The 25,240-nt window shown below is 35.2% G+C and overlaps 1 protein-coding gene across 5 annotated transcripts in view; it reads right to left on the reverse strand.

The window, feature by feature from the left end:
• The window catches only part of FOCAD (focadhesin), a 329,244-nt gene that overhangs the window by 157,727 nt on the left and 146,277 nt on the right, over positions 1–25,240 (reverse strand). For all 5 annotated transcript variants that reach the window (XM_053571667.1, XM_053571636.1, XM_053571657.1 and 2 more), the window contains 4 exons: positions 7,320–7,424; positions 6,543–6,644; positions 5,889–6,019; positions 3,149–3,275 (listed from right to left, as the gene is read on the reverse strand). In XM_053571667.1, coding sequence (XP_053427642.1) covers positions 3,149–3,275; positions 5,889–6,019; positions 6,543–6,644; positions 7,320–7,424 — 465 coding nt within the window. The remainder of the gene's footprint in view (positions 1–3,148; positions 3,276–5,888; positions 6,020–6,542; positions 6,645–7,319; positions 7,425–25,240) is intronic.

The raw sequence follows: 25,240 nt of genomic DNA on the forward strand, positions 1-25,240 counted from the left end.
CTCAAAGTGAAATAGATTATTTCTCCTTTTTCAGATGATCATAAAGTTATTAATTACTAAACATTAAAAAAAAGAACATTTTTATTTCCAAAGTTAACAGTCGCACAAATTCTAATACTCAGGATATTCATAAGATCTATAAAGAAAATATGGTATATAACACTTCTTCACCTCCAATAAACATCAGTAAAGGAATTTGCCTCCTACATGAGAAAAATAAATGGAAAATAAGGAATAAGAAAATAAGCATTCTTTATAATAAGATGAAGTTGACTGGTGATATGGCTTTATTATTTATTAATGCCCAGCTTGTTACAAAAAAGATCTAAGGAGGTCTGCTACTATTGCTGAAAAGACAACTTACTGAATTTTTATTTCATTTGCAACATATTGGTTGAAGTTTCTTAAAGGTAAATTTTATGTTGTGGTGACCCCCCAACCATAAAATTATTTTCATTGCTACTTCATAACTGTCATTTTGCTATTGTTATGAATCATAATGTAAATATCTGATATGCAGGATGTATTTAGGTGACCCCTGTGAAAGGATCATGCAACCCCCAAAGGGGTCGCAACCCACAGGTTCAGAACCGCTGGTAAATGTCTTAACACAATAATTAAGTAAATGAGGTGAGGGATATATTAACCAGAACGATGTAAGCATTCCAAATTGTATATGAAATCAGCACATTGTACCCCATAAATGCATTAATGTATACATGATCTACCTCTTTATGATTTAATAAAAAAAGGGGGGGACTGTTACATGGGTTTTGAATTTCATAACGTTAAGGCAGGGAGTAACAATGAGAAAGAGAAATGCCTTTAATTAAGCCAGTGAAGGCGTATTAAGGCTTTTAAAATACTATACCTGCACAGATGCCTGCCTTTCTCCAGGAGACAAAGAAATGTGAGAAGCAAGGAAGTAGAATAGTAGACTCAAATTTATCTTTGTGGGCAGTGGTTTGAACTGAGGAAACGGATTTGGGGTTAAATATTTAGAACACGAAGTAGCAGTAGTCGCTTCAGTAGTGAAGGAACAGGATCCCATCTGGAGGAAGAAATCAACTCACTCTCATATATTCAGAGAGCTTCAGAGGAAAGATCAAAGAATTATTTAGAACTTCTTCGAAAGGCACGGAATATATCCAATTGGGTACCAATGTGTCAAAAGAAAGTTCAATATTTAGAGACCACACATATATGTACAGACATCATGCTGGGTCTTTTCTGTGTGTAATTTCGTTTCATCCTCATTTGACGACGCAGAGGATCAGAGACTTCCATTAGTCAAAGAACACATAGCTAACAGCCAATATCAAGCACAGTCCCATAGTGCGTAAAAGCAAAGATGTTTTCCACCACATCAGGCAACATCTTCAGTCCTACCCGCAGTTGATGATGATGTCTCAGTGAAAAGGAACTAGAAAAGTCAGTGCTAAACTCAAGGCATTTCTTAAGAGTTAATGAGCATTGACAGACGAACTACAGAGCCTTACAGTAACTGCAAAGAATGGGTAAAGAAAACAATGTAATTATAGAAACAGTGAGACTAAATTACTATTATTAAAGAAAAAAAGTTAATTTCAGATATGAGTTGATACCTGTTTGAAAAAACGAATGAAAAGGAAATACTGCAAAATGATAACCGTGGTCACCGTCTGGAGATGAGAGTATAGAATTCCTTCTTTTCTCAAAGTTTCTATTAAAAACTGGTTTCAAAACCAAGTTCAGGATTATTCATTATGAAAGTAATATAATTATTTCAGTGATACTCCCCAGTCCCAGATGCCTGACAGAAGCAATAGAGAACACCATTTTTTATGTCCTTAGGTACGTGTAGTATTTCCCTGCTGTAATAGTCCTCTGCCACTAAGTTCTACTAACCTTTATAACTATTAAGCACATATTTTGAAAGCACTGGCTTTAGTACACATCTGTTTCTGAACAGTGATGATGTTCACCGACTGATGAAGTAAGTGTTTATCCCAAAGACCATAAGTTTCTCTTTTTTTTTTTTTTTGGTAGAGACAGAGTCTCACTTTATGGCCCTCGGCAGAGTGCCGTGGCCTCACACAGCTCACAGCAACCTCCAACTCCTGGGCTTAAGCAATTCTCCGGCCTCAGCCTTCCAAGCAGCTGGGACCACAGGCGCCCGCCACAACGCCCGGCTATTTTTTGGTTGCAGTTTGGCCGGGGCCGGGTTTGAACCCGCCACCCTCGGCATATGGGGCCGGCGCCCTACCGACTGAGCCACAGGCGCCGCCCAAGACCATAAGTTTTTCATACAAAGAGTAAATGTAAATGTCTAACCTCTCTCTATGATCTATTTTCCTCATCCTTGTACTACAAGTTGTAGAGGAATATACATGTACACTAAAAGTGCTTAGCATAGGAACATGGACATGTCAACGTCCTGGTTGTCCCTTGTATTTTTATATAATTTATAATCATTATCATTATTAACCATAATTAAACATAACCTAAAAAGAATTCAACTTAGTATCATTCATCAAATGATTGTGTATGTATGTTCACTTGGTTAATCACTTAGATGAGAATGAATGACCTTTGATACAATTACCACATTCCTCCAAAATAGTAAGGATTTTCTCTGTGTGTTACAATTCTGGGAGTAATCTAAAATTCAGAAAATAATTTACAAGTTTAGTTCTAACATCGGCTGATGCTACTCAATCTCATCACTAGGAGAAGAAGATACTTTATCAATATTTAACCAATGATAATTTTTGCTGGCTATATAACTGCCTTTGGACCCACGGCAATTTCTTCACTTCACCTGATTCTGAGGCTTTCTCACCACAAAATTAAGATGTAAATACATTCAAGAGTTCTCCTATAAGCATAACTTTCCATTTTATCTTAACAAAAATAAATAAGAACAAGGAAAAACCTAAAATTTGGTTTTCTTTAACCTTTCTAGAGAAAATGAACAGAGTGTGCAAGGTTTTCAGCAAGCAAGAACTTCTAAAGTAATTTCTGTCTTGCTTCACTCTTTCAAGCAAAAATCTCTGGCAATGAATAGTCAAAGTTTCAGTTACTTGAACCTAATCTCACACCCTTGTAGTCACTCTGCCTTGTAAAATGTTTTCTTCAAAATTATCCAAAAGAATTCAAAAATGCCTACCTCAGCTTGGCAGAGTGCATGAAGACCTTGTAAAACCAAGGCTGCAGGAGTAGCTTGATCTGGCTTGGTGCATTCATTCAACACCTGAGAAATGGCTGCCAACATGTCTGCACCATGCTGATATGGCCTGTAAGAAATAACAATTAGAAAACAAAATTAAAGCCAAAGAGCAATTACCACTTCCAGATCTTTAACTTGGACAAAAAAAAAAAAAAAAAAAAAAAAATCAATGTTTTTCTTACCTGTTTGCCCACTAAATGTTGATCCTCAAATACTAACAAAATATGTTCTTTTTTGAAAATTTGCTTCATGATCATTCCTGCTATAATGTGATGCTTGTTTTAATATAGAAATATTATCTTTTTGGAGGCACTTCTAACAAATTTCACTCAACCTTAATCACAAATCCTATGTTCTGAATTGAGAAAAACTCAAGGCTATACTAATGGTGAAAAGAACTAGCATACTCTACTGAGATAATCAGTAAAGGTAGAGCTGCTCCTGCCTGGTGGTCGCTCTGGTATCATATACTGACAATGAAAGCAGGGATCTGAGATCAGATGGCTCACTTATCATTATAATGGTGATGATAAAAATAATAAAATAACAAATTAAAAATGAATGATCTCCTATCCATGCCAAGCACTGTACTAGATACATTCACTCATCCTTCCCACTTCCTTTCTTCTGTAATCCATATAGATAGTGCAGTCTCGAGAAAACATTTAGCTTTTCAGTTATGCAGCTCTAATCCTTGAATTCTTTGTTAACTCTCAATGATATGATGCTGTTCTCTAATAAAATGCCAGCAGATAAAAATGCAAAAATGGAGGCTCAGTCGGTAAGGCGCCGGCCCCATATACCGAGGGTGGCGGGTTCAAACCCAGCCCCGGCCAAGCTGCAAAAAACCAAAAAATAGCCGGGCGTTGTGGCGGGCGCCTGTAGTCCCAGCTACTCGGGAGGCTGAGGCAAGAGAATCGCTTAAGCCCATGAGTTGGAGGTTGCTGTGAGCTGTGTGAGGCCACGGCACTCTACTGAGGGTGATAAAGTGAGACTCTGTCTCTACAAAAAAAAAAAAAAAATGCAAAAATGGAAATAATTTCCCCAAACTGGACAAGTTTGACAGATGTTCAGGTAGTAACTGAAAGGAGCACTGACTAAATTACCAACAACTCTAATCTGGTCTGTTATTCAACCTCTTCTAAGCTTCCACTTTAGAAATGTCAGATAAGAATATTAACTAAAAACCTCCATCTCTGAGATTTTCCATGCCAAGACCTCAATAAAATCCAAACAGTCAGGTCTTGCGTTACATGTACACACGTGTAACTTTTTGTCCATGTATAACTTGTAGACTGAGCTCATTTTTGTGTTGCTGGAAGGTGGAAGCTTAGAAAAGGGGCAGAACTACTGAAGCTTACTTTCTTATACATCCTGATCCAAACTTCTACCTGAAACAGGAATCATCCGTGTTATCAGCATCTGGGCCAACCTACTGCACAACTTCAGGAAGTACCATTCACTCTGTTGTCATTGACAGAAGTGGGAACAATGCTCCCAGGAGTTCCACAACACAGTGGCCTGATCAACATGTGAAACTGCAAGAGTAAAGCTATTCCAAATGCATCAAATCTCTTTCCCCTGTAAATATTTTTTATCTTTCCCCATTTCAAGAAGAAACTTCTGATAAGGTAGCCCTTCGCTCCTGTTATTTCAGTCTTATTACCTCCAGCCTATTTATTTTATTTTATTTTATTATTAAATCATAGCTGTGTACATTAATGTGATCAGGGGGCACCATACACTGGTTTTATAGACCGTTTGACACATTTTCATCACACTGGTCAACATAGCCTTCCTGGCATTTTCTTAGTTATTGTGTTAAGACATTTATATTCTACATTTACTAAGTTTCACATGTTCCCTTGTAAGATGCACCGTAGGTGTAATCCCACCAATCACCCTCCCTCCGCCTATCCTCCCCCCTCCCTCCCCTCCCTCTCTCCCTTCCCCATATTCTTACGTTATAACTGGGTTATAGCTTTCATGTGAAAGCCATAAATTAGTTTCATAGTAGGGCTGAGTACATTGGATACTTTTTCTTCCATTATTTAGATAATTTACGAAGAAGAATAAATATTATGCAGCCTTAAAGAAAGTTAGAGACTTTACCTCTTTCATGTTTACATGGATCCAGCCTATTTATTAATCCATTATCTAGTACAGCACAGTTAACTCCCTAATATCTTCATGTGCTCCTATAAGCTTAGAACATAATGGAAAGTCATTATCATTTCCCTACTTGAAATAATTCCTAAGTTCCATGCAAAGCATCACAAATAAGACTTTCCCTATTAAAACTACTTATAAGAATGAGGCGCAACTTAGAAAGAATATAAGAAAGAACTGGGTATAGCTACAGTCCACTGCTTAGTTTTCAGGGATTTATATACAGAAAAACAGAAAGCATAATATCATGTGCTTTAATGTAATATAAAATTATTATTCAGAAAACTGTATAAATATCATATAAACCTAAATATCTGAAATGAAAAGACATACTTGCATCTCAAAGTTATTGCCCAAAATTTTTAAATATTGTAATCAGAAAACTTGAGTCGAAAAGTAATTTAGTCTTGCTCAAATATCCTCTGCCGATCTTTCCTCACTTCTTGCTTGCCATTAAAAGATAAGTACAAAATTATATAGTGCAATACACATTTCTCCAAGTGTATCTTACCTTTGCTTACATATATCTCTGATTGATGCTGCTTTAGCAATCAGTTTCTCCCATTGGACCTCCCTGCCCACCGAGAGAGAAGGCACATCAGACATGGCCATGAAACGCTGCAGTTCAGGGTAGACGCGATCCTAAAGAGGCAATTTCACAAAGAAAAGGTAATTCCAACTTGAGCTGAATAATCATTATCTTCTTTTATGCAGTATTTTCACCTCTAAATTCTCCATTTGCATTGCAAATTATATTATAATACATTTCTTCTAATCAGCAGAGAAGAATGCTGTTGTGATCACTGAGGATCTTCTTACAAACCTATATATGTTCATTTCATAAAACAAGAAGAAAGTGACTAAATCTCACCTTAATTATAAAGGTACTTATCACTTATAACTATGTTTCTATTACTTCCTTAAGCAAATGGAGAGATGAATTTCAGAAATAAGAAAATAAGATTTTTTTATTCTCAGTTTCTCTGAGAGTTAATCACAAGTGACTACATTACAGATCAAATGCATCACAATAAATCAAAATTTCAGAACATAATCATTGATGCCATTCACTGATACCACTAAATCAAAGCACTGTCACATGTAATGACATAATTATTTTTCTTCAGGGGAAGGAATATGCTTAATACTCATATAAGTGTATTACCTGCTTCTCCCACAAAGATGTCAACATGCGCAGAGTGACAGCTCTTAGTTGTGGGGTGGTTCCAAGCAATTGGATTACGCGTAGAATCTGTCCTACACATACCTAGAAAATATTGAAGAAACTGGTTTCTAAATTGTAGACAATCTCAAAGTTATGAAAAGCATTTTTTTTTTTTTTGGTAGAGACAGAGTCTCACTGTACCGCCCTCGGGTAGAGTGCCGTGGCATCACACGGCTCACAGCAACCTCTAACTCTTGGGCTTACGCGATTCTCTTGCCTCAGCCTCCCAAGCAGCTGGGACTACAGGCGCCGCCACAACGCCTGGCTATTCTTTGGTTGCAGTTTGGCCGGGGCTGGGTTTGAACCCGCCACCCTCGGTATATAGGGCCGGCGCCCTCCTCACTGAGCCACAGGCGCCGCCCATGAAAAGCATTTTTAAACCCTTTATTATAAAATGTAGACTGAAAGGGAAGCTTATTCTAATATCATCCATCTCAGAGAATAGGAAATAGTTTTGGGAGGGGCTACCTAGCAATCCTGGGGGCATGAAGACATAATCTTAAAGCATCGCCAGTGTGAAAACTTGGATTTTAATTGAAAATAATTCTCAAATACTGTAATAAATACTTTTCCCTTTAGATACTGTGTACTACCTCATAAAACATAGCCCAAAAGGGAAGCAGTGATTATAGCAAAATTTAGGGCTCAAAATTTCATAGTACCAAAGAGAATTTAAGGTCTTTCTTTCCTCTCAAGTAACTTGGTTAATATACTAACCTTGTGAACACCAAGCTTAGGTAAAGTATACAAAATATCATTGTATAAGATAGGTTCCAGTGGTCTTCCCAATTTGAACATCAAAACTGGAATAAGATTTGGCACCTATAATGAATTTAAAGACTATATTAGTTATTTATACCTTGTTCCAAAAGAAAGTAATCAACAAAGCAATATTTGTATTTATTCTGTTTTCTTATTCAAATAAATAATATAAAGATGAATAAATTAGAAGACTTAGAAAAAAAAAGTCAGAAAAGTATTTCTTGCTAATGGTAATTTCATACTACTATTAAGAGTCTACCTCTTTCATAATGAGCTACCAAACACCAATCAAAAAGTGTTTTCCTTAAAGAACTATGACATTAACTCTGAGCAATACAAAAGAAGTCAAAATATATCCTGACTCAAAGAAGTTTACAGTTTTAATGAACCACCAACCATTAAGATAGGTAAATAATAAAATATCCAGGGTGGCGCCTGTGGCTCAAAGGAATAGGGTGCCAGTCCCATATGCCGGGGGTGGTGGGTTCAAACCCAGCCCTGGCCAAAAACTGCAAAAATATCCTACATGGTGAAATATGCATATAGGTTACTCCAATACGAAATAACCTAAAACCATGTACTATATAGTCAATAGAAAAAATTTCCCTCCAGGTTCCCATTTCCGTCTCTATGCATAACACAATAAAATGAAAAAATCAACTCATAAAATGAAAAATGCAATTATTCATAAATAAAAAGACTTATATTGTTAAGATAGTAGTATTTCCCAAATTGGTCTAAAATGCAATACATTCCCTATTAAAATCCCAGCTGAATTCTTTGCAAAAATTGAGAGGGTGATGCTAAAATGTATCTATAAAAGCATGGAACTCTAAATGCCAAGATAATCTGAAAAAAGAAAAATACAGTTTGAAGACCCAAACTTCCCAATCCAAATGTGCTACAAAGCTATCGTCATTAAGACAGAGTGGTACTGGCATAAAGTTAGAAATAGACATCAGTGGGATAGATTTCAGAGTCTATGAATGAATAGTTACATCTCTAATCAACTGATTTAAAAAAAATTCCAAAAAAAAAAAAAACAATCGAAAGAAAAAGAATCTCTTGAAGAAAAAATACTAGATTTCAACAACTAGATATTCACATGCAAAAGGATGAAGCTGGGCTTCTTTCTCACATCATCACATGTAAAAAAGTGAACTCAAATTGATGTGAGACCTAAATATAAACACTGAAAATACAAAATTCTTAAAGAAAATATAGACGTAAGTTTTTGTGACAGATTAGGCAAAGTTATCTTAGAATGATACCTAATGCAGAAGTAACAAACAAATAGACTTTATCAAAGTAAAAATATCTGTCCTTCAAATGACACAATAAAGAAGGTAAAAAGGCAACTGCAGAATGGGAAAAAAAATCTTATTTTCAATCAATGTATCTAATAACAAACTTGTATCTGGACTATATTTTTTAAAAGTCTTATAGCTCAACGATAAAAAGATAACCTAATTTTAAAACAGCGAAGAATCTGAGTACACATTTCTCCAAAGATAAACAGATGGCCAATACACACAGGAAAACATACTCAATATCATCAGCCAGGACATAATACAAATGAAAACTTCAAGAGATACCACTAAACACACAACGGGAAAGCTATGTTCAAAACGACAGACAATAGCAAGAGTTGCTGAGGATGTAAGGAAATCTGAACTTTCACTTGCTGCTGGTAGGAATGTAAACCAGTGCAGCCCCTTTGGAAAATAACTGGGGCAGTTTCTAAAATGGTTAAACACACAATTACCATATAATGTAGTACAAAACAGAAAACAAAAGCTACACAAAAGCTTGTAAATGAATGTTCTCATTGTTTTTGTTTTGTTTTTGAGACTGAGTCTCCCTCTGTCACCCCCACTAGAGTGCAGTACCATCATCATAGCTCACAGCAACCTCAAACTCCTGGGCTCTAGCAATCCTCCTGCCTCATCCTCTCAAGTAGCTGAGACTACAGGTATATGTAATAAATGAATGTTCATAGTAGCATTACTCATCATGGTCAAAAAGCGGAAACAAGTCAAATGTCCATCAACTAATAAATGGGTAAATGAAATCTAGTCACATTAAAATGGAATATTATTCAGCCACAAAAAGAAATGAAGTACCAAAACATGCTACAACATGGATGAATCTTGAAAACATTATGTATGCTAAGTGAAAAAAAACAATCACTAAGGACTGCATATTGTATGATCCCGTTTCTATGAATGGAATGCCCAGAACAAGCAAATCTACACAGACAGAAAGTAGATTAGTAGTTGCCTAGGACTTTGGGGTGGGAGAACCCAAGGAGGGCGGACGAGGGAGGGACTGCTAATGGGTATAAGGTTTCCATTAGGGGTGATAAAATGTTCTCCAAGTTGAGGAAGAAAGGGCTAGGGAAAGATTTGTTAAAGAACACACAATTACAGCTAAACAGGAAGAATAAGTTGTAGTGTTCTATATATCACTGTAGAATCCCTATTGTAACAATAATCTATTGTATAGCTTCAAATAACTAGAAAAATGATACTGAATGTTCCAAATACAAATAAATGATAAATGTTTGAGATGATGGATAGCCTAATTACCCTGATCTGATCACAATATAATACACGTATCAAACATCACTACATACCCCATGAACATGTATAACTATTATTTGCCAGTAAAAAAGAAAATTTTTTACAAGTAACAAATATACAAGAAAGTCATGGTCAAAATATGTAGCAAATCAAAACTGTAGATGGTATGGACACTTGAAGGAATGAAAAGAAACAGAATCCATTTGATCTTGATACATATAATATCATAACAGCACCAGGAATTTAGTGAATATTCTGTTTTCTATGGGTCCATTCAATTAGTTTCGTAATTACATAATTATAATATTGTAAATGCTGTTTTCTTATTTTCTAATTTGACAAATGAAGCACTGAAATTTTAATGATGCTTTCAGAAAGAGATGTAAATGTAAATCTTGATTATATGTACATGCAACTGATCACACAGCCAATGTGTCAGAGGTAGAGGAAACTATTATAGTAGCGTATGTAAAAATAAATAAATAACATACATACATACGACCTAAAGTTGAAAGTATAGAAGAACAAAGTCAAAGTATCTAAATTTATAGTGTTAATCACTGGAAGACCTAAAAATTAAAAAGGTAAAGGTAAAAATTAAAAAAGGTAGTAGGGTCAGGGAAAAGTAAAATGGACACTATGTTTGGGAACCAATAAAAAAGAACTCTATAAATATACTAAGTCATTGAATAGTACACATTGAATGGATAAACTGTCCCATATGTGAATAAACTCTTCATAAAGCTACTTTATAAAATTCAGTTCAGAATCATTTAGTAAATATCTACTATGAGAAAGGCACTTAACTTGATAGCACACAATGTAGTCACAAAGAAATTATTTTCCGTATGCTGCATTTCAAAGGTTTTTTGTTCAATATAATTGTCCATTTATGTCTGCAGGGTTTTGGTTCCAGACACACACAAACACACACATACACGATAGCAAAATCCTCAGCTGCTAAAGTCTCTTACAGAAAATAGCATAGTGAATCCTACACATATCCTCCTACATAGTTGAAATCATTTCTAGATTGTTAAACCTAACAAAAAGTAAATTCTATGTAAATATTTATACTGTAGTTTTTATTTGTATTTTTATTTTTGTATTATTGTTATTGATTTGGCTTTTGTTTTCCAAATATTTTTGCCCCCGATTGGTTGACTACATGGATGCAAAACCCATGGGTAGAGGGCCAACTATATTTGTAAATTTCTTCTATCCGTTCAATTCTTAGAAACCCTGCTCCTTCCAGACCTACAGGACATCACTTAAATTCAATTTTTTAAAATCCTCTTAACCCTACCACCAAAAAATAATAGTTAAACATTAATTCATCAATGATCCTGACCACGATCTACCATGACAGCAGCATCTAGAGCTATACATATAATGGCTACAGCCACACAACACACTGCCAGAATTTATGATGTTTTTAACAAGTACAAAGGCTGGATTAGAACAGAAATTCTACCACTTTCACTTTGGGCAAATGAAGGGAAACAAATTTCACATTGGCTTATTTTCCATTTTAATTAAAAACAAAAGGTTATCTTAGACTGATTTGCACTGGTCTTAATGAATTATCCGCTTCTACCAAATCTTGGAAGATTTCTACCAAGCAAGACATTCTGACAATCTCTTGGTTCTGAGAAGGGCAATCCATACATTTAGTGGCATGTTGTAAAATAATGTATTTAGTTGTGTGGCTTTTTAAAGCAATGTTTTAATTATATTGTCAGGAGATAAATAAAGTACTATGTTTATGCATAAGAGTATAGTTCCCTTAAGAGTCTTTGTCCTAAAATAGCATACAAGGCTGTGTACATTTCTCTGGCTAATTCAGAAATAAAACAAAATAAGAAAGCTTTACAGTAAATGATCTCAGATTTAATACTGTTTTTCAAGCATAATGGCCAAAGTTAAGTCCCTAAATAAATGAAAAGACTAAAACAGGGATTATCTCACGAGGAAAACATAGATATAAGTATGGAAATACTTTTTGCATAAATTATGAGCTAATATTTTCCTAGTGAAATAGGAAGTATTTATTTGTTGGAGATGTTATTACCAAATCTTGATCCTCCTGCTCTTGAACTTTCTATCCCACACAAGTAAAAGAGAATGAATGCTTAGACTTTACCTTAAATTGAAAAAAAAAAAAAAATGGTAAGTACTCTAAAATTGATTGTCTCAAGACTTAGCTTCATAATACTCAATGCTTTCTCTTCTCTTAGAGTTCAAGTCCTTGATAAACAAATTGATTTAGAATCACAAGACTGTTATGGGACTCCCACTGCTACCACTATAAGACCATTAGCAAATTTGTCAGCAGAAATCTTACAAGCTTATATTATCTCAAGTCCCTAGAAGGGACTGAGATAATATATTCAAAGTATTGAATGAAAATTTAAGAACAAAAATAAAACTCCCAACTAAGAATACATCTGGTAAAACTAACTCTCAAATAAGAAGAAATAAATACATTCCCAGATAAACGAAAGTTGAGAGATCACCACCATAACGGTCTTATAAGAAGTGCAAAAGAGGGCGGCACCTGTGGCTCAGTGAGTAGGGCGCCGGCCCCATATACCAAGGGTGGTGGGTTCAAACCCAGCCCCGGCCAAACTGCAACAAAAAAATAGCCGGGCGTTGTGGCGGGCGCCTGTAGTCCCAGCTACTCGGGAGGCTGAGGCAGGAGAATCGCCTAAGCCCAGGAGTTGGAGGTTGCTGTGAGCTGTGTGACACCATGGCACTCTACCGAGGGCAATAAAGTGAAACTCTGTCTCTACAAAAAAAAAAAAAAAGAAGTGCAAAATGAAGTCTCAAGTTGAAATGAGAGGACACACTAGACAGCAACAGGAATGCACATAAAAATATAATATGAAGTTTACCAGTAAATGTAAGTATATAGACAAACATAAAATCCTGTAATACTGTCCCAATGTTACATAAATCACTTTTAATTCTGGTTTAGGATTTAGAAGACAAAGGATAAATAATTAAAATTATAAAACATGTACACAGATACATAATATAAAAAAGATGTAAATTGTGACATTAACAACATAAAGAAGAGGCAGAAGTAAGTTTATGTATGTGACTGAAGCTTATGTAAGCTGTTATTAGCTTAAACTATTATTACATGACATTTATGCTCATGTAATAACCCCATGAAAACCATAAAGAAAACACACATACAGTGTATACAAAAGAAAATGAGCAAGGAAGCAAAGCATGTCACTGTGAAATCAATGAAAACTGAAGGAAGACAGCAAGAGAAGAAAAGAGATAAAATAGCTACAAGACAAAAAACAACAACAACAATTAACAAAATAGTAAGTCCTTCACTACCACTAATTATTTCAAATGTAAATGGATTAAATTTCCCAAAAGACATACAGTGACTATATGCTTTCTACAAAAGACTTACTTTAGATTTAAGGACACACATAGGTTGAAAGTAAAAGGCCATTCGATGAAAATGGTAACCAAAAGAGAGCAAGAATGACCATATTTATATCAGCCAAAATAGTTGTTGAGTCAAACACCATCACAAGTGACAAAATAGGACATTAACAATAAATACGTTAATTCACCAGGAAGATACAATCATTAGAAATAGATATATGCACCCAACATCACAGCACGCAAATATTTGAAGCAAATATTGACAGAACCAAAAGGAGAAATAGAGAGCAATACACAAATAGAAGATTCCAATACCCCACTTTTAATAATGAATAGAACATCCAGAAAAAAGATCAATAAAAAAAACAGAGGCTTTGAACAACACTATAGACCAAATGGCCCTATGTGGAACAAACCTGTACAGAGCATTCTATCCAATAGCAGCATCGCATTCTCAATCACACACAAAATGTTCTTCTGGGTAGATTACATGTTAGGTCACAAAACAAGTCATAAGAAATTTAAGAAGACTGAAATCATACCAAGTATTCTTTCCAACAACAGTAGAATTAAAGTAGAAATCAATAAGAAAAGGAAAACTACAAAATTCACAATTGTGCAGCAAGAAAATTAAATGAACAACCAATGCTCAAAAGGAAAAATTAAAAAGGAAAGTAGAAAATTTCTTTTTTTTTTTTTAGAAAGTAGAAAATTTCTTGACACAAACAGAAATACAACATACCAACACTTACGGAATGCAGGAAAAGTAATTCTAAGAGAGATTTCTAGAGCAGTAAGTGTCAGCATTAAAAAAAGAAAAAAATCTCAACCTAACTTTACACCTCAAGAAACTAGGAAAAGAATAGAGTTCACAGAAGGAAGCAATTAATTTATTTAAAAGGTCAACAAAATTGACAAACTTCTAGTTAGACTAAGCAAGAAAAGAGAAGACAAATTAAAAGCAGATTAAAGAGACACGACAATTATGCCACAGAAATAAAAGTGATTATAAGAGACTACCATGAACAATTATATATCAACAAACTAGATAATGTAGAAGAAATGAATAAATTCCATGAAAGAAACAACCTACTAAGACTGAATCATAAAGGAATAGAAAGTCAGAACAAATCTGTAACTAGTAAGGAGAATGAATCATTAATCAAAAACCATTAATGAATCATTAATCAAAAACATTCCAACAAAGGAAAGCCCAGGACCAATCCTTCTCAAAGTTTTTTCTCTTGATACAGCTGTTTTTATTTTTGTTATTGTTTTTTTGAGACAGAGTCTCACTCTGTCACTGTGAGTAGAATGCCATGGTGCCATTGTAGCTCACAGCAACCTCAAAATCTTGGGCTCAAACAATCCTCCTACCTGAGCCTCCCAAGTAGCTGGGACTATAGGTGTGTGCCACACACCCATCTAGTTTTTTTCTATTTTTAGTAGAAACTAGAGTCTTGCTTTTGCTTAGGCTGGTCTCAAAATCCTAAGCTCAAGCAATCCATCTGCCTCAACCTCCCAGAGTGCTAAGATTACAGGCATGAGCCACTGAGCCAAGCCTCTTCTCACACTATTGAAGAAAAAAAAAAAACTGAACAGGGGCCAGACATGGTGACTCACACCTGTAATCCTAACAATCTCGGAGGTGGAGAAAGGTGAACAGCTTGAGCTCAGGAGTATAAGACCTGGCTGAACAAGAGCGAGACCCCATATCTACTAAAAATGCGCCTGTGGCTCAGTGGGAAGAGCGCCGGCCCCATATACCGAGGATGGCGGGTTCAAACCCGGCCTCGGCCGAACTGCAACCAAAAAATAGCCGGGTGTTGTGGAGGGTGCCTGTAGTCCCAGCTGCTTGGGAGGCTGAGGCAGGAGAATCGCGTAAGCCCAAAAGCTGGAGGTTGCTGTGAGCTGTGTGATGTCATGGCACTCTACCCAGGGCAGTACAGTGAGACTCTGTCTCTACAAAAAAAAAAAAAAAAAAGTTAAAAAAAAAAAATAAATAAAAAGCTAGCTAAGCATGATGGTGTGCACCTATAGTCCCAGCTACTCAGGAAGGTGTGGGAAGAGGATTGTTTGAGCCCAAGAGACTGAGATTGCTATGAGCTATGATGACACTACAGGACTTTACCCAGGGAGTGAAACTCTTTCTCAAGAAAAAAAGAAAAAAAAGAAAGAAAGAAAAAGAACTGAAAAAAGGGAATACTTCTAAAATCATTTTATGGGGCCAGCATTACTCTGATACCAAAGCCAGACAGAGACATTATAAGAAAGAAAACTGCAGGCCAATATTCCTGATGAATACTGACACAGAAATCCTCAATAAAATACTAGCAAACTGAATTCAACAGTGCATTAAAAGGATCATACATATGACCAAGTAGGATTCATACAGGGGATGCAAGGATGGTTCAGCATAGGAAAATCAATCAATATCACAGACCACATTAAAAACACAAAGGATACAAATTGCATGACTATCTCAATAGATACAGAGAAATCATTTCACAAAATTCAATGCCCTTTTACAAAAGGAAACACTGAACAAACAAGAAATAAAAGGAAATTAACTCAACATACAGGCCACATCTGAAAAACCTATAGCTAACATCCTCAATGGTGAAAAACCAAAAGTTTTTCCTCTCAAGTCAGACACAAGGCAAGGATATTCACTCTCACCAGTTCTATTCCATAAAATGCTATCAGTCCTAGTCAGAGAAATTAAGCAAGAATTAAATACATACAAATTGGAAAGAAAGAAAATTATTTGTTTGCAGATGACATGAACTTTGTAGAAAACTCTAATGATTCCAATAAAAAGCTGTAATAACTAATAAAGTCATCAAAGTTGTAGGATACACAATTAACAGACAAAAATCAGTTGTGATTTTATACATTAATAATAAAAAATTTTAAAGTAAAATAGTATAAAAAAGAATAAAATTATTGGAAATAGACTTAGGTAAAGAGGTGAAAGACTTATACACTGAAAACTACAAAACTTCCTAAAAGAAATTAAAGAAGATATAAACAAATGGAAAGTTAGCCCCTATTCATGGATTAGAAGACAATATTGTTAAAATGTCCATACTAGCCAAAGCTATCTACAGATTCAAAGGAATCCTTATCAAAATTCCAATGGTATTTATTTCCAGAAATTAAAAAATAAACTAAAATCCACATTGAACCACAAAGGATGCTGAATAGGCGAAACAATCTTGATAAAGAAGAACAAGGCTGGAGGCTTCACACTTCCTGACTTCAATAATAAAACCAGTATGGTATCAGCATAAGGACAGAAATATAGACCAATGGAACAAAATAACCCAAGAGTAAACACTCACACTTATTGTCAAATAATCTCAGATGAGGGTGCCCAAGACTACAAAATAGGGAAAAGATAGTCTCTTCAACAAATGTTGCTGGGAAAATTGGATATCGACATGCAAAAGAATAAAATTGAACCTTTTCTTATAAAAATACACAAAAGACTACTCAAAATGGATTAAAGACATAAACATAAGACATGAAACTATAAAACTCCTAAGGAAAAACACAGAGGAAAAGCTGCATTGGTCTTGGCAATGGTTTCATGGAAATGACACCAAAAGGAAAGGCAACAAGAACAAAAGTAGACAAGCAGATTACATCAAAACCAGAAAGCTCTGCAGCCAAGGAAACCATGGAGACTGAGAAGGCAACCTACACAACGAGAAGAACATTTGCAAACCATTTATCAGATAATAGGTTAACATCCAAAACAGAAGTTCCTACAACTCAATAACAACAAATAAAAAAACCTGATAAAATAAACAAAGAGGCAAAGGACTTGAACAGATCTTTCTCCAAAGACAGACAAATGGCCAACAGATGTATGAAAAGATTCTCATCATCGCTAATCAGAGAAATGCAAATAAAAAATCACAATGAAGTATCATCTCACACCTGGCAGGACGGCCATTAAATCAATCAATCAATCAATAAGTGATGATGACGTACAGAGATTGGAACCTTTGTGCACTGTTGGTGAGAACATAAAACAGTGTGGCCACTATGGAAAACAACACGAAGGTTCCTCAAAAAGTAAAAATAAAACTAATTAGATCTACAGTGGGATTCAACAATCACACTTGTGGGTATTTCTATAAAATAAATGAAACCAGGACCTGAGGAGGTATTTGTACTGCCATGTTCAATGCAGCATTATTCACAACAGTCAAGAGATGGAAACAACCTAAACGTCCATTGATGGATGAATAATAAACACGGTGTTGTAGAGGCATACAATGGAATATTATTCAGCTTTTTAAAAAAAGGAAATCCTGAAATATGCTACAGCTTAAGATAAAACCTGAGGACATTCCACTAAGTGCAAAAAGGCCACTCACAGAAGGACAAATACTGCATGATCCCAATTACATCAAGTATCTAAAGTAGTCAAAACTTTCAGATGCAAATAGAATAGTGGTTGCCAGTCACTGAGGAGGGGAAGTTAGGAGTTACTATTCTGTGGTATAGAGTTTCAGTCATGCAAAATGGCAAAGCTCTAGAGAGTAACTATACAGCAATATTCATATAGTTAACAATATTGTTTAGCCCACTTAGAATTTTGTTTCAGTACATTTCATGCTATGTTTTTTATCACAAAAAAAAAAAAAGAATCATGGGAACTTTTTTAAGAGTCAGAAGAGGACTTATTGAGTTCATTTCATTTAACAACTTTGTACTACAGATAATGAAACTAAGGCCCAGAGAGATCGCTATGTTAGTTGGTGGCAAAATGAGGATAGGAGTCCGTGTCTCGGTTCACTCTTCCATTCTTCATTGACAACATGACAGAAAACAAAAACTCCAGCTCATCTATGTCAGCAATAAAGAGCTAACATGTAAGCCCATAACTGGACAAAACATAAAGGAAAAAAAAAGCAGAGAGACACAAACCAGCGTCTCCCTGGAGACAGGCATACCAAGAATAGAGTATAAAACTACAGTTCTTGATTCAGGAAAAACACACATGCTGGCAAAACTTCATCAGGCTGCATAAAAACACCAGCTTAATCTTTCAGACAGTTCTATACTGAAAATCAATGTCACCTACTTGTAAATTATGTGAAACAAAAAAGGACTTTGTTGGTACTCATCATTATCAGATTGGAGAATATCTAATATTCATAACTATCCTTTTTTAAGTATGAAAAGTTCATACTTTATTAACATATACAATACGTTAATAAATAACTATAAATAGAAAATATAAAGTTGTCAGTGAAAAAAAAATATTCAAGATATGATCATCCAAAGGAAGTGAGAGGTAAAAATACAATGTATTATGATATCTGGTTTTCTTTAACTTTATAGACTCAGGTTTTATAGAACTAGACCCAAACCACAAAAGTGGATTCTTAATTCACACTTTGTTCTTACCCTTACATTCAAAAACTGCTCATCCAAGGAGAACAATCCAAGATGGCAGCCGAGTAACAGGCCACGGTGACTCTGGGGAGATAAGACTCCAGGCATCTCTGGCTGGTGGGATCTGCCTATAATCATCCCTTTGAGGATACAGAGAGTCAGCAAGGGACTTCTGGACCCCAAGAGGAGGACAAAAACAGTGGAAAACTGGCAAGTGGTTGCAAATGTTGGATGGACCTAATCCCACCAGCAAACGTAAGTACAAGCAGCAGTGAGACTGCAAACCGGAAAGGCCTTACGTGTGAACTGTTGCAGTGTTTTTGGACTTAGCACTCAGTTGAACTATCTTGGGGGGAGCTTGAGCAGGAGTGCAGAGAATTTTGGGCATTGTCTAGGGCCCCAGACTGAGCCGCTGGGCCGGAGGGAGCTAATAGTGTTCAAATAGCCAAAACATTACTCAGCAATAAAAACAAAGCAGGAGGAATCACGCTACCAGACCTGAGACTGTACTATAAATCCATAGTGATCAAAACAGCATGGTACTGGCACAAAAACAGGGAAGTAGATGACTGGAACAGAATAGAGAACCAAGAAATGAATCCAGCTACTTACCGTTATTTGATCTTTGACAAGCCAATTAAAAACATTCAGTGGGGAAAAGATTCCCTATTTAACAAATGGTGCTGGGTGAACTGGCTGGCAACCTGTAGAAGATTGAAACTGGACCCACACCTTTCACCATTAACTAACATAGACTCTCACTGGATAAAAGATTTAAACTTAAGACATGAAACTATAAAAATACTTGAAGAAAGGGCAGGGAAAACTCTTGAAGGAATCAGCCTGGGTGAATATTTTATGAGGAGGACTCCCCAGGCAATTGCAGCAGTATCAAAAATACACTACTGGGACCTGATCAAACTAAAAAGCTTCTGCACAGCCAAAAACACATACATATACAATATGTTAATAAGTAAAGCAAGCAGACAGCCCAGAATGGGAGAAAATATTTACAGGTTATGCCTCCGATAAAGGTCTAATAACCAGAATCCACAGAGAACTCAAACGTATTAGCAAGAAAAGAACATGTGATCCCATGTCAAGGTGGGCAAGGGACTTGAAGAGGAACTTCTCTAAAGAAGACAGATGCACGATCTACAAACACATGAGAAAAAGCTCATCATCCTTAATCATAAGAGAAATGCAAATCAAAACTACCTTGAGATATCACCTAACCCCAGTAAGAGTAGCCCACATAACAAAATCCCAAAACCAGAGATGCTGGTGTGGATGTGGAGAAAAGGGCACACTTCTACACTGCTGGTGGGAATGCACACTAATACATCCCTTCTGGAAGGATGTTTGGAGAATACTTAGAGACCTAAAAATAGACCTGCCATTCGATCCTATAATTCCTTTACTAGGTTTATACTCAGAAGACCAAAAATCACAATATAACACAGACATCTGTACCAGAATGTTTATTGCAGCCCAATTCATAACTGCTAAGGCATGGAAGAAGCACAAGTGCCCATCGACCCAAGAATGGACTAGCAAATTGTGGTACGTGTATACCATAGAATATTATGCAGCCTTAAAGAAAGATGGAGACTTTACCTCTTTCATGTTTACATGGATGGAGCTGGAACATATTCTTCTTAGCAAAGTATCTCGGGAATGGAAGAAAAAGTATACAATGTACTCAGCCCTACTATGAAGCTAAATTATAGCTTTCACATGAAGGCTATAGCCCAATTATAGCACAAGACTATGAGGAAAGGGCCACGGAAGGGTAAGGGAGGGGGAAGGTTAGGGGGGAGGGAGGGTAATGGGTGGGGCCACACCTATGGTGCATCTTAGAATAGGTACAGGTGAAACTTATTAAAGGCAGAATACAAATGTCTACATACAATAACTAAGAAAATGCCATGAAGGCTACGTTGAACAGTTTGATGAGAATATTTCAGATTGTATATGAAACCAGCACATTGTACCCCTTGATTGCACTAATCACACAGCTATGATTTAACAATAAAAAAAGAAAAAAAAAAAAAACTGCTCATCCATATTTGCAAGACTTTCCCATATGAAAAAATAAATCTAAATTCTATGTATACAAATACATGAATATTTATAAAAGTGGTAAGATAACAGTATGTGTTAATTTAAAAATGAAAAGATAAATATACATTTTATATAACAAAGAATATGTTTGAATGCATATACAAAAACGGAAGCATAAATTGCATTCTCTAATAACTTTAACATTAAAAGAGATTTAAAATTCATTCATTTTTACACAAAAAAGAACAGAATTAATCTGTTGAACATTTCTCAGTCACTCGACAGTTCTGTTTGTGGTATCTGCTTATTAAGTAATCCATTGGCAAATAGTCCATTGAAAGAAGTGCTGAAAGCTAATTATTTCTTCCACTGATAAGGAATCTGCAGGCATGCAGCAGTATCAAAATGAAAAGGTAAATATGGTATAATCCATTCCTCTCAGATTCAAATTATATTTATATAATAACATCATAATTAAAGAAGTATTCAAGAGTCTTGAAGTTTAACCTTTGAGTGTCACTTATAAGGTAAAGGGAAGAAATGTCTCTAGAATAACAAAGAACCCAACTAATCAATCTTCTTCCTTTTTCTTTCTTTTTTTTTTTTATTGTTAAATCATAGCTGTGTACATTAGTGCAATCAAGGGGTACAATGTGCTGGTCTCATATACAATCTCCAGCTTGAGCATCTGCTTTATAGTGACTCCTTGAATAATAGCAGCCAGCATTTATTGAACATTTACTGTAACATTCTTCTAAGCACTTTGTAGAAAATCCTGATAATCACTATATTTCAAATGACAAAATTGAAGTTTGTGTTGAAGTTACAATACCATCAAAGCAATTCAACTCCAAAACCCATGTACTTGGCATTTAGCCATACCAAAGGCAGAGATGACATCTTATTCACCTTTGTATCTCTAGTTCCCTGCACACTCTAAATGCTTGTAGAATGCATAAATTATTCCTAATTTGTCTTCTCAAATTCCAGTTAGCAAAACAGATCTTGTAATAATGTGGCAACTACTTGATTCTATAAAGAAATATTAAAAGCCTACCCTTTTAAGTAAAGTACTTACAGATAGCACTCTGATCAAATTAACTTAAGATGAGAAAAATTTATCTGTCAGTTAAAGGTTACCAGGATAACAAAAACATGGACATCATCTGAATTTGAGGTTAAATTTCCTAGTATATACAAAATACGGTTAATAATTCAGACCCTCCAGGTATGCAAAGACATAGGAAATTGTAGACTAGAATAAAATAAAGTCTAACACATAGCTTAAGAAGTTTGACATAAAAAAAAAAAAAATAACACAACCCTCTCTAGCCTAAACTTGATTTCCAGGTTAGTCTCATTAGTCTCATATAAATGAATCCTCTTTTCTCTCAGAATTAGACAACTTCTGCATTTAGAAAATGGCAGGAAAAAAATTAAATCACGAAGTAATGGTTGGCCACACTATGTAACCACCACCAGTGGGGGAAAAGGAGTATAACTGACAGTAATTCTGTCAATTGCTAACATTTTGACAACTTGCTATAAATGGAAACTATAATAACTGAATTCCCATAAGCATAAAATATCCTTCTTCGACAAAAGTAGTTTTTACATTTCTACCACATGAGCTCTAAATTTTTGGTACTGTGGCTAGTAGAACAAAAGTTAAAAGCCAACGTCCTATAAATGTAATGTATATATTTTCCTTTCAATTAAGTAGAGTCAATTTCTACTATTATGTTTGGCACCTGTAATGTGTTTGACATCAGAATTAGAAGGAGTTTAAAATCCTTCCAACAATGAGATATAATTAAATACAGCTCAGCTAGGGGAGCAACTATGTAATAAAACTAGAGAGAGCCAATGCTTTTGAGTTTAACAAAATAGTAAATTGATCAAAGAACCCTAAATTTATCATAGTCAAATCAACCTACTGATATAAAAAATTACAGAAGACTGACAATAGTAAACATGACAACAATCCATACCACATTTGTGGAAATAAAGATTAAGTGGCCAACACAAGTTGGTTGAACACAAAGTATTACTCCAAAGCCTCACTTTCAAATCTGAGTGGTACATATCTTATACCATGAAGTTTATAAGATCCTAATTTAGTCTCAAATAAAAGATTAACCATTAAATAGGGCCTTCATGAATAATGGTAAACAAATGACCTGATTAGAATTTATATTAACCAATAAGACTAATAACCAGATTGAAGCAACATTAATAAAAAAAGCTAGACACATTAAAAAAAGATTGATCTAAATTTCTTGGAACAATGAATAACAAAGACTGATTCCATTGTCTGGAATAGATAGTATAGTGTACTGATAAGGAATGACAGAAAACAGGCTTAGTAAACTATTTTGCATAATATTAACCAGGAAAATTAACTAAAAAGAGGAAAGGAACATTAGTAAAATACTGATAGTAACATTCAAGATAGAAAATAGTACAAACCAAAAGGGAGAAAAAATAGAGAAAAACAGATTAATCCATGAACAGTGTCAAAAAAAACTAGCTAATGGGCAGGGATAATCTTATATTACCATGCAAGAAAAAATTTCAGCAAATTCAAGAATTACATATCAAATCAAATCATTTTGTAAAAATCTAGAGGAAATAGTAGGTGAATATTTACAAGTTCTATAGGCAGAAAAGAATTCGCTGAGCACTAAAGCAATGAAAGACTAAGTAGGGATGGATATGATTTAAGAAGAATAGTCAGAAAACAAAAAGAGCTGTTGAATTTTAAAACACAACAGCAAAACAAAAAGTTCAATAAAAATTGGAGGATAAAGCTAAGAAAATCTCCCACAGAGTAAAAAACAGAGAAGTGAATAACGGAAGAATGGGTAAGGGAATTACAGAACCTGCAAAGGAATTCAGGGTCCAAATAAGAGAAGTTCCAGATTCAGAAAGAAAGAACAAAGTCAGTAAAGAAATTAATGATAAAATAATGAAGAAAATTCCCCAGAATTTAAGAACCTATATTTTCAGAGTAAAAGGGCCAAATGGTCTATGTCACTAAACATCAGGGAAAGAAAATTAAAACCATAATGACATACCACCTTTCCCCAATCAGGATTGCTTTTACTAAAAAGTCCAAAAGCAATAGATGCTGATATGGATTCACAAAGAAAGCATTGCTTATACACTGTTAGTGAGATCGCAAATAAGTACAACCTCTATGGAAGACAGTACAGAGATTTCTCAAAGAACCAAAAATAACCTACCATTTGATATAGCAATCCTACCACTGGGTAGTTACCAAAAGGAAAAGAAGTCATTTTACAAGAAAGACACCTGCACTTAAATGTTTGTAAGCAGCACAACTCATAATTGCAAAGATGAAGAATCAACCCAAGTGACAATGAATTAAGAAAATGTGGTATATGTATGCTATGGAATACTACTCAATCACGAATTAGAATAAAAATTGTGAAAAGGTAGATGGAAATGGAAAACCATTATCCTAAATGAAGTATCTAAAGAATGGAAAAACTCATACCACATGTACTCACTATTAGACTAAAACTAACCGAGAAGCACACATATACATAGAGAGAAGCAAAATTCAATGGAAATGAAGCAGAGGGGAGTGGGGCAGAGGGGTTGGGCAAACACCTATCTAATGGGTACAATGAACACTATCTGTGTAATGGGCACACTTATAACCCTAACTCAAACATAAGTGACCTGTATAACCAAAATCATTTGCACCTCCACAATATTTTGAAATAATTTTTAAAAACTCTAAAAAAGCAAAAATAGAATCACACCATGCAAGGTTCATCATCATTAAATTATGGAGTACTAGGGGCAACGAAAATATTCTAAAATTTCCAGAAATGAAAAATAAAAACAAAACTAGGTTCATATTAACACTTTAATATTATAAAATGTATATTTGTTCTTTGTTTCCTAGCATACAACTTCCAAAATCCTTAGAAGTCTCCAAAGAGATGTCCCTTTGTGTGCTAATAATTGACTGATTGTTGGAACCCCAGGATAACAGGCTTGGGATCTTCAGCCCACTTGTACACCCCTGACTACCAGGGAGGGGAAAGGGGATAAAGGTTAAGTTGATCACCAATAGGCAGTGATTTAATCCATCATACTTATGTAGAGAAGTTTCCATCAGAGCCCACAAGGATAAAATTTGGATGAGTTTTCAGATAGCCAGTTGAACATGTGGATGTTCCTGGAGCACGGGATGCTCAGAGAGGCCATGGAAGCACCACGCCCTTCCTACAGAACCTTACCGTATGCATCTCTTCATCTGTCTCCTTTGTAATGTTCTTTATAATAAACTAGGTACATGCATGTAATTGTTCCCCTTAGTTTTGTTAGTCTCTCTAGCAAAGTAATCAGATCCAAAGTTAGAGTGATGGGAGT

This window comes from Nycticebus coucang, chromosome 2 (genome assembly GCF_027406575.1).
Source record: "Nycticebus coucang isolate mNycCou1 chromosome 2, mNycCou1.pri, whole genome shotgun sequence".
In the NCBI taxonomy this organism is placed as follows: domain Eukaryota; kingdom Metazoa; phylum Chordata; class Mammalia; order Primates; family Lorisidae; genus Nycticebus; species Nycticebus coucang.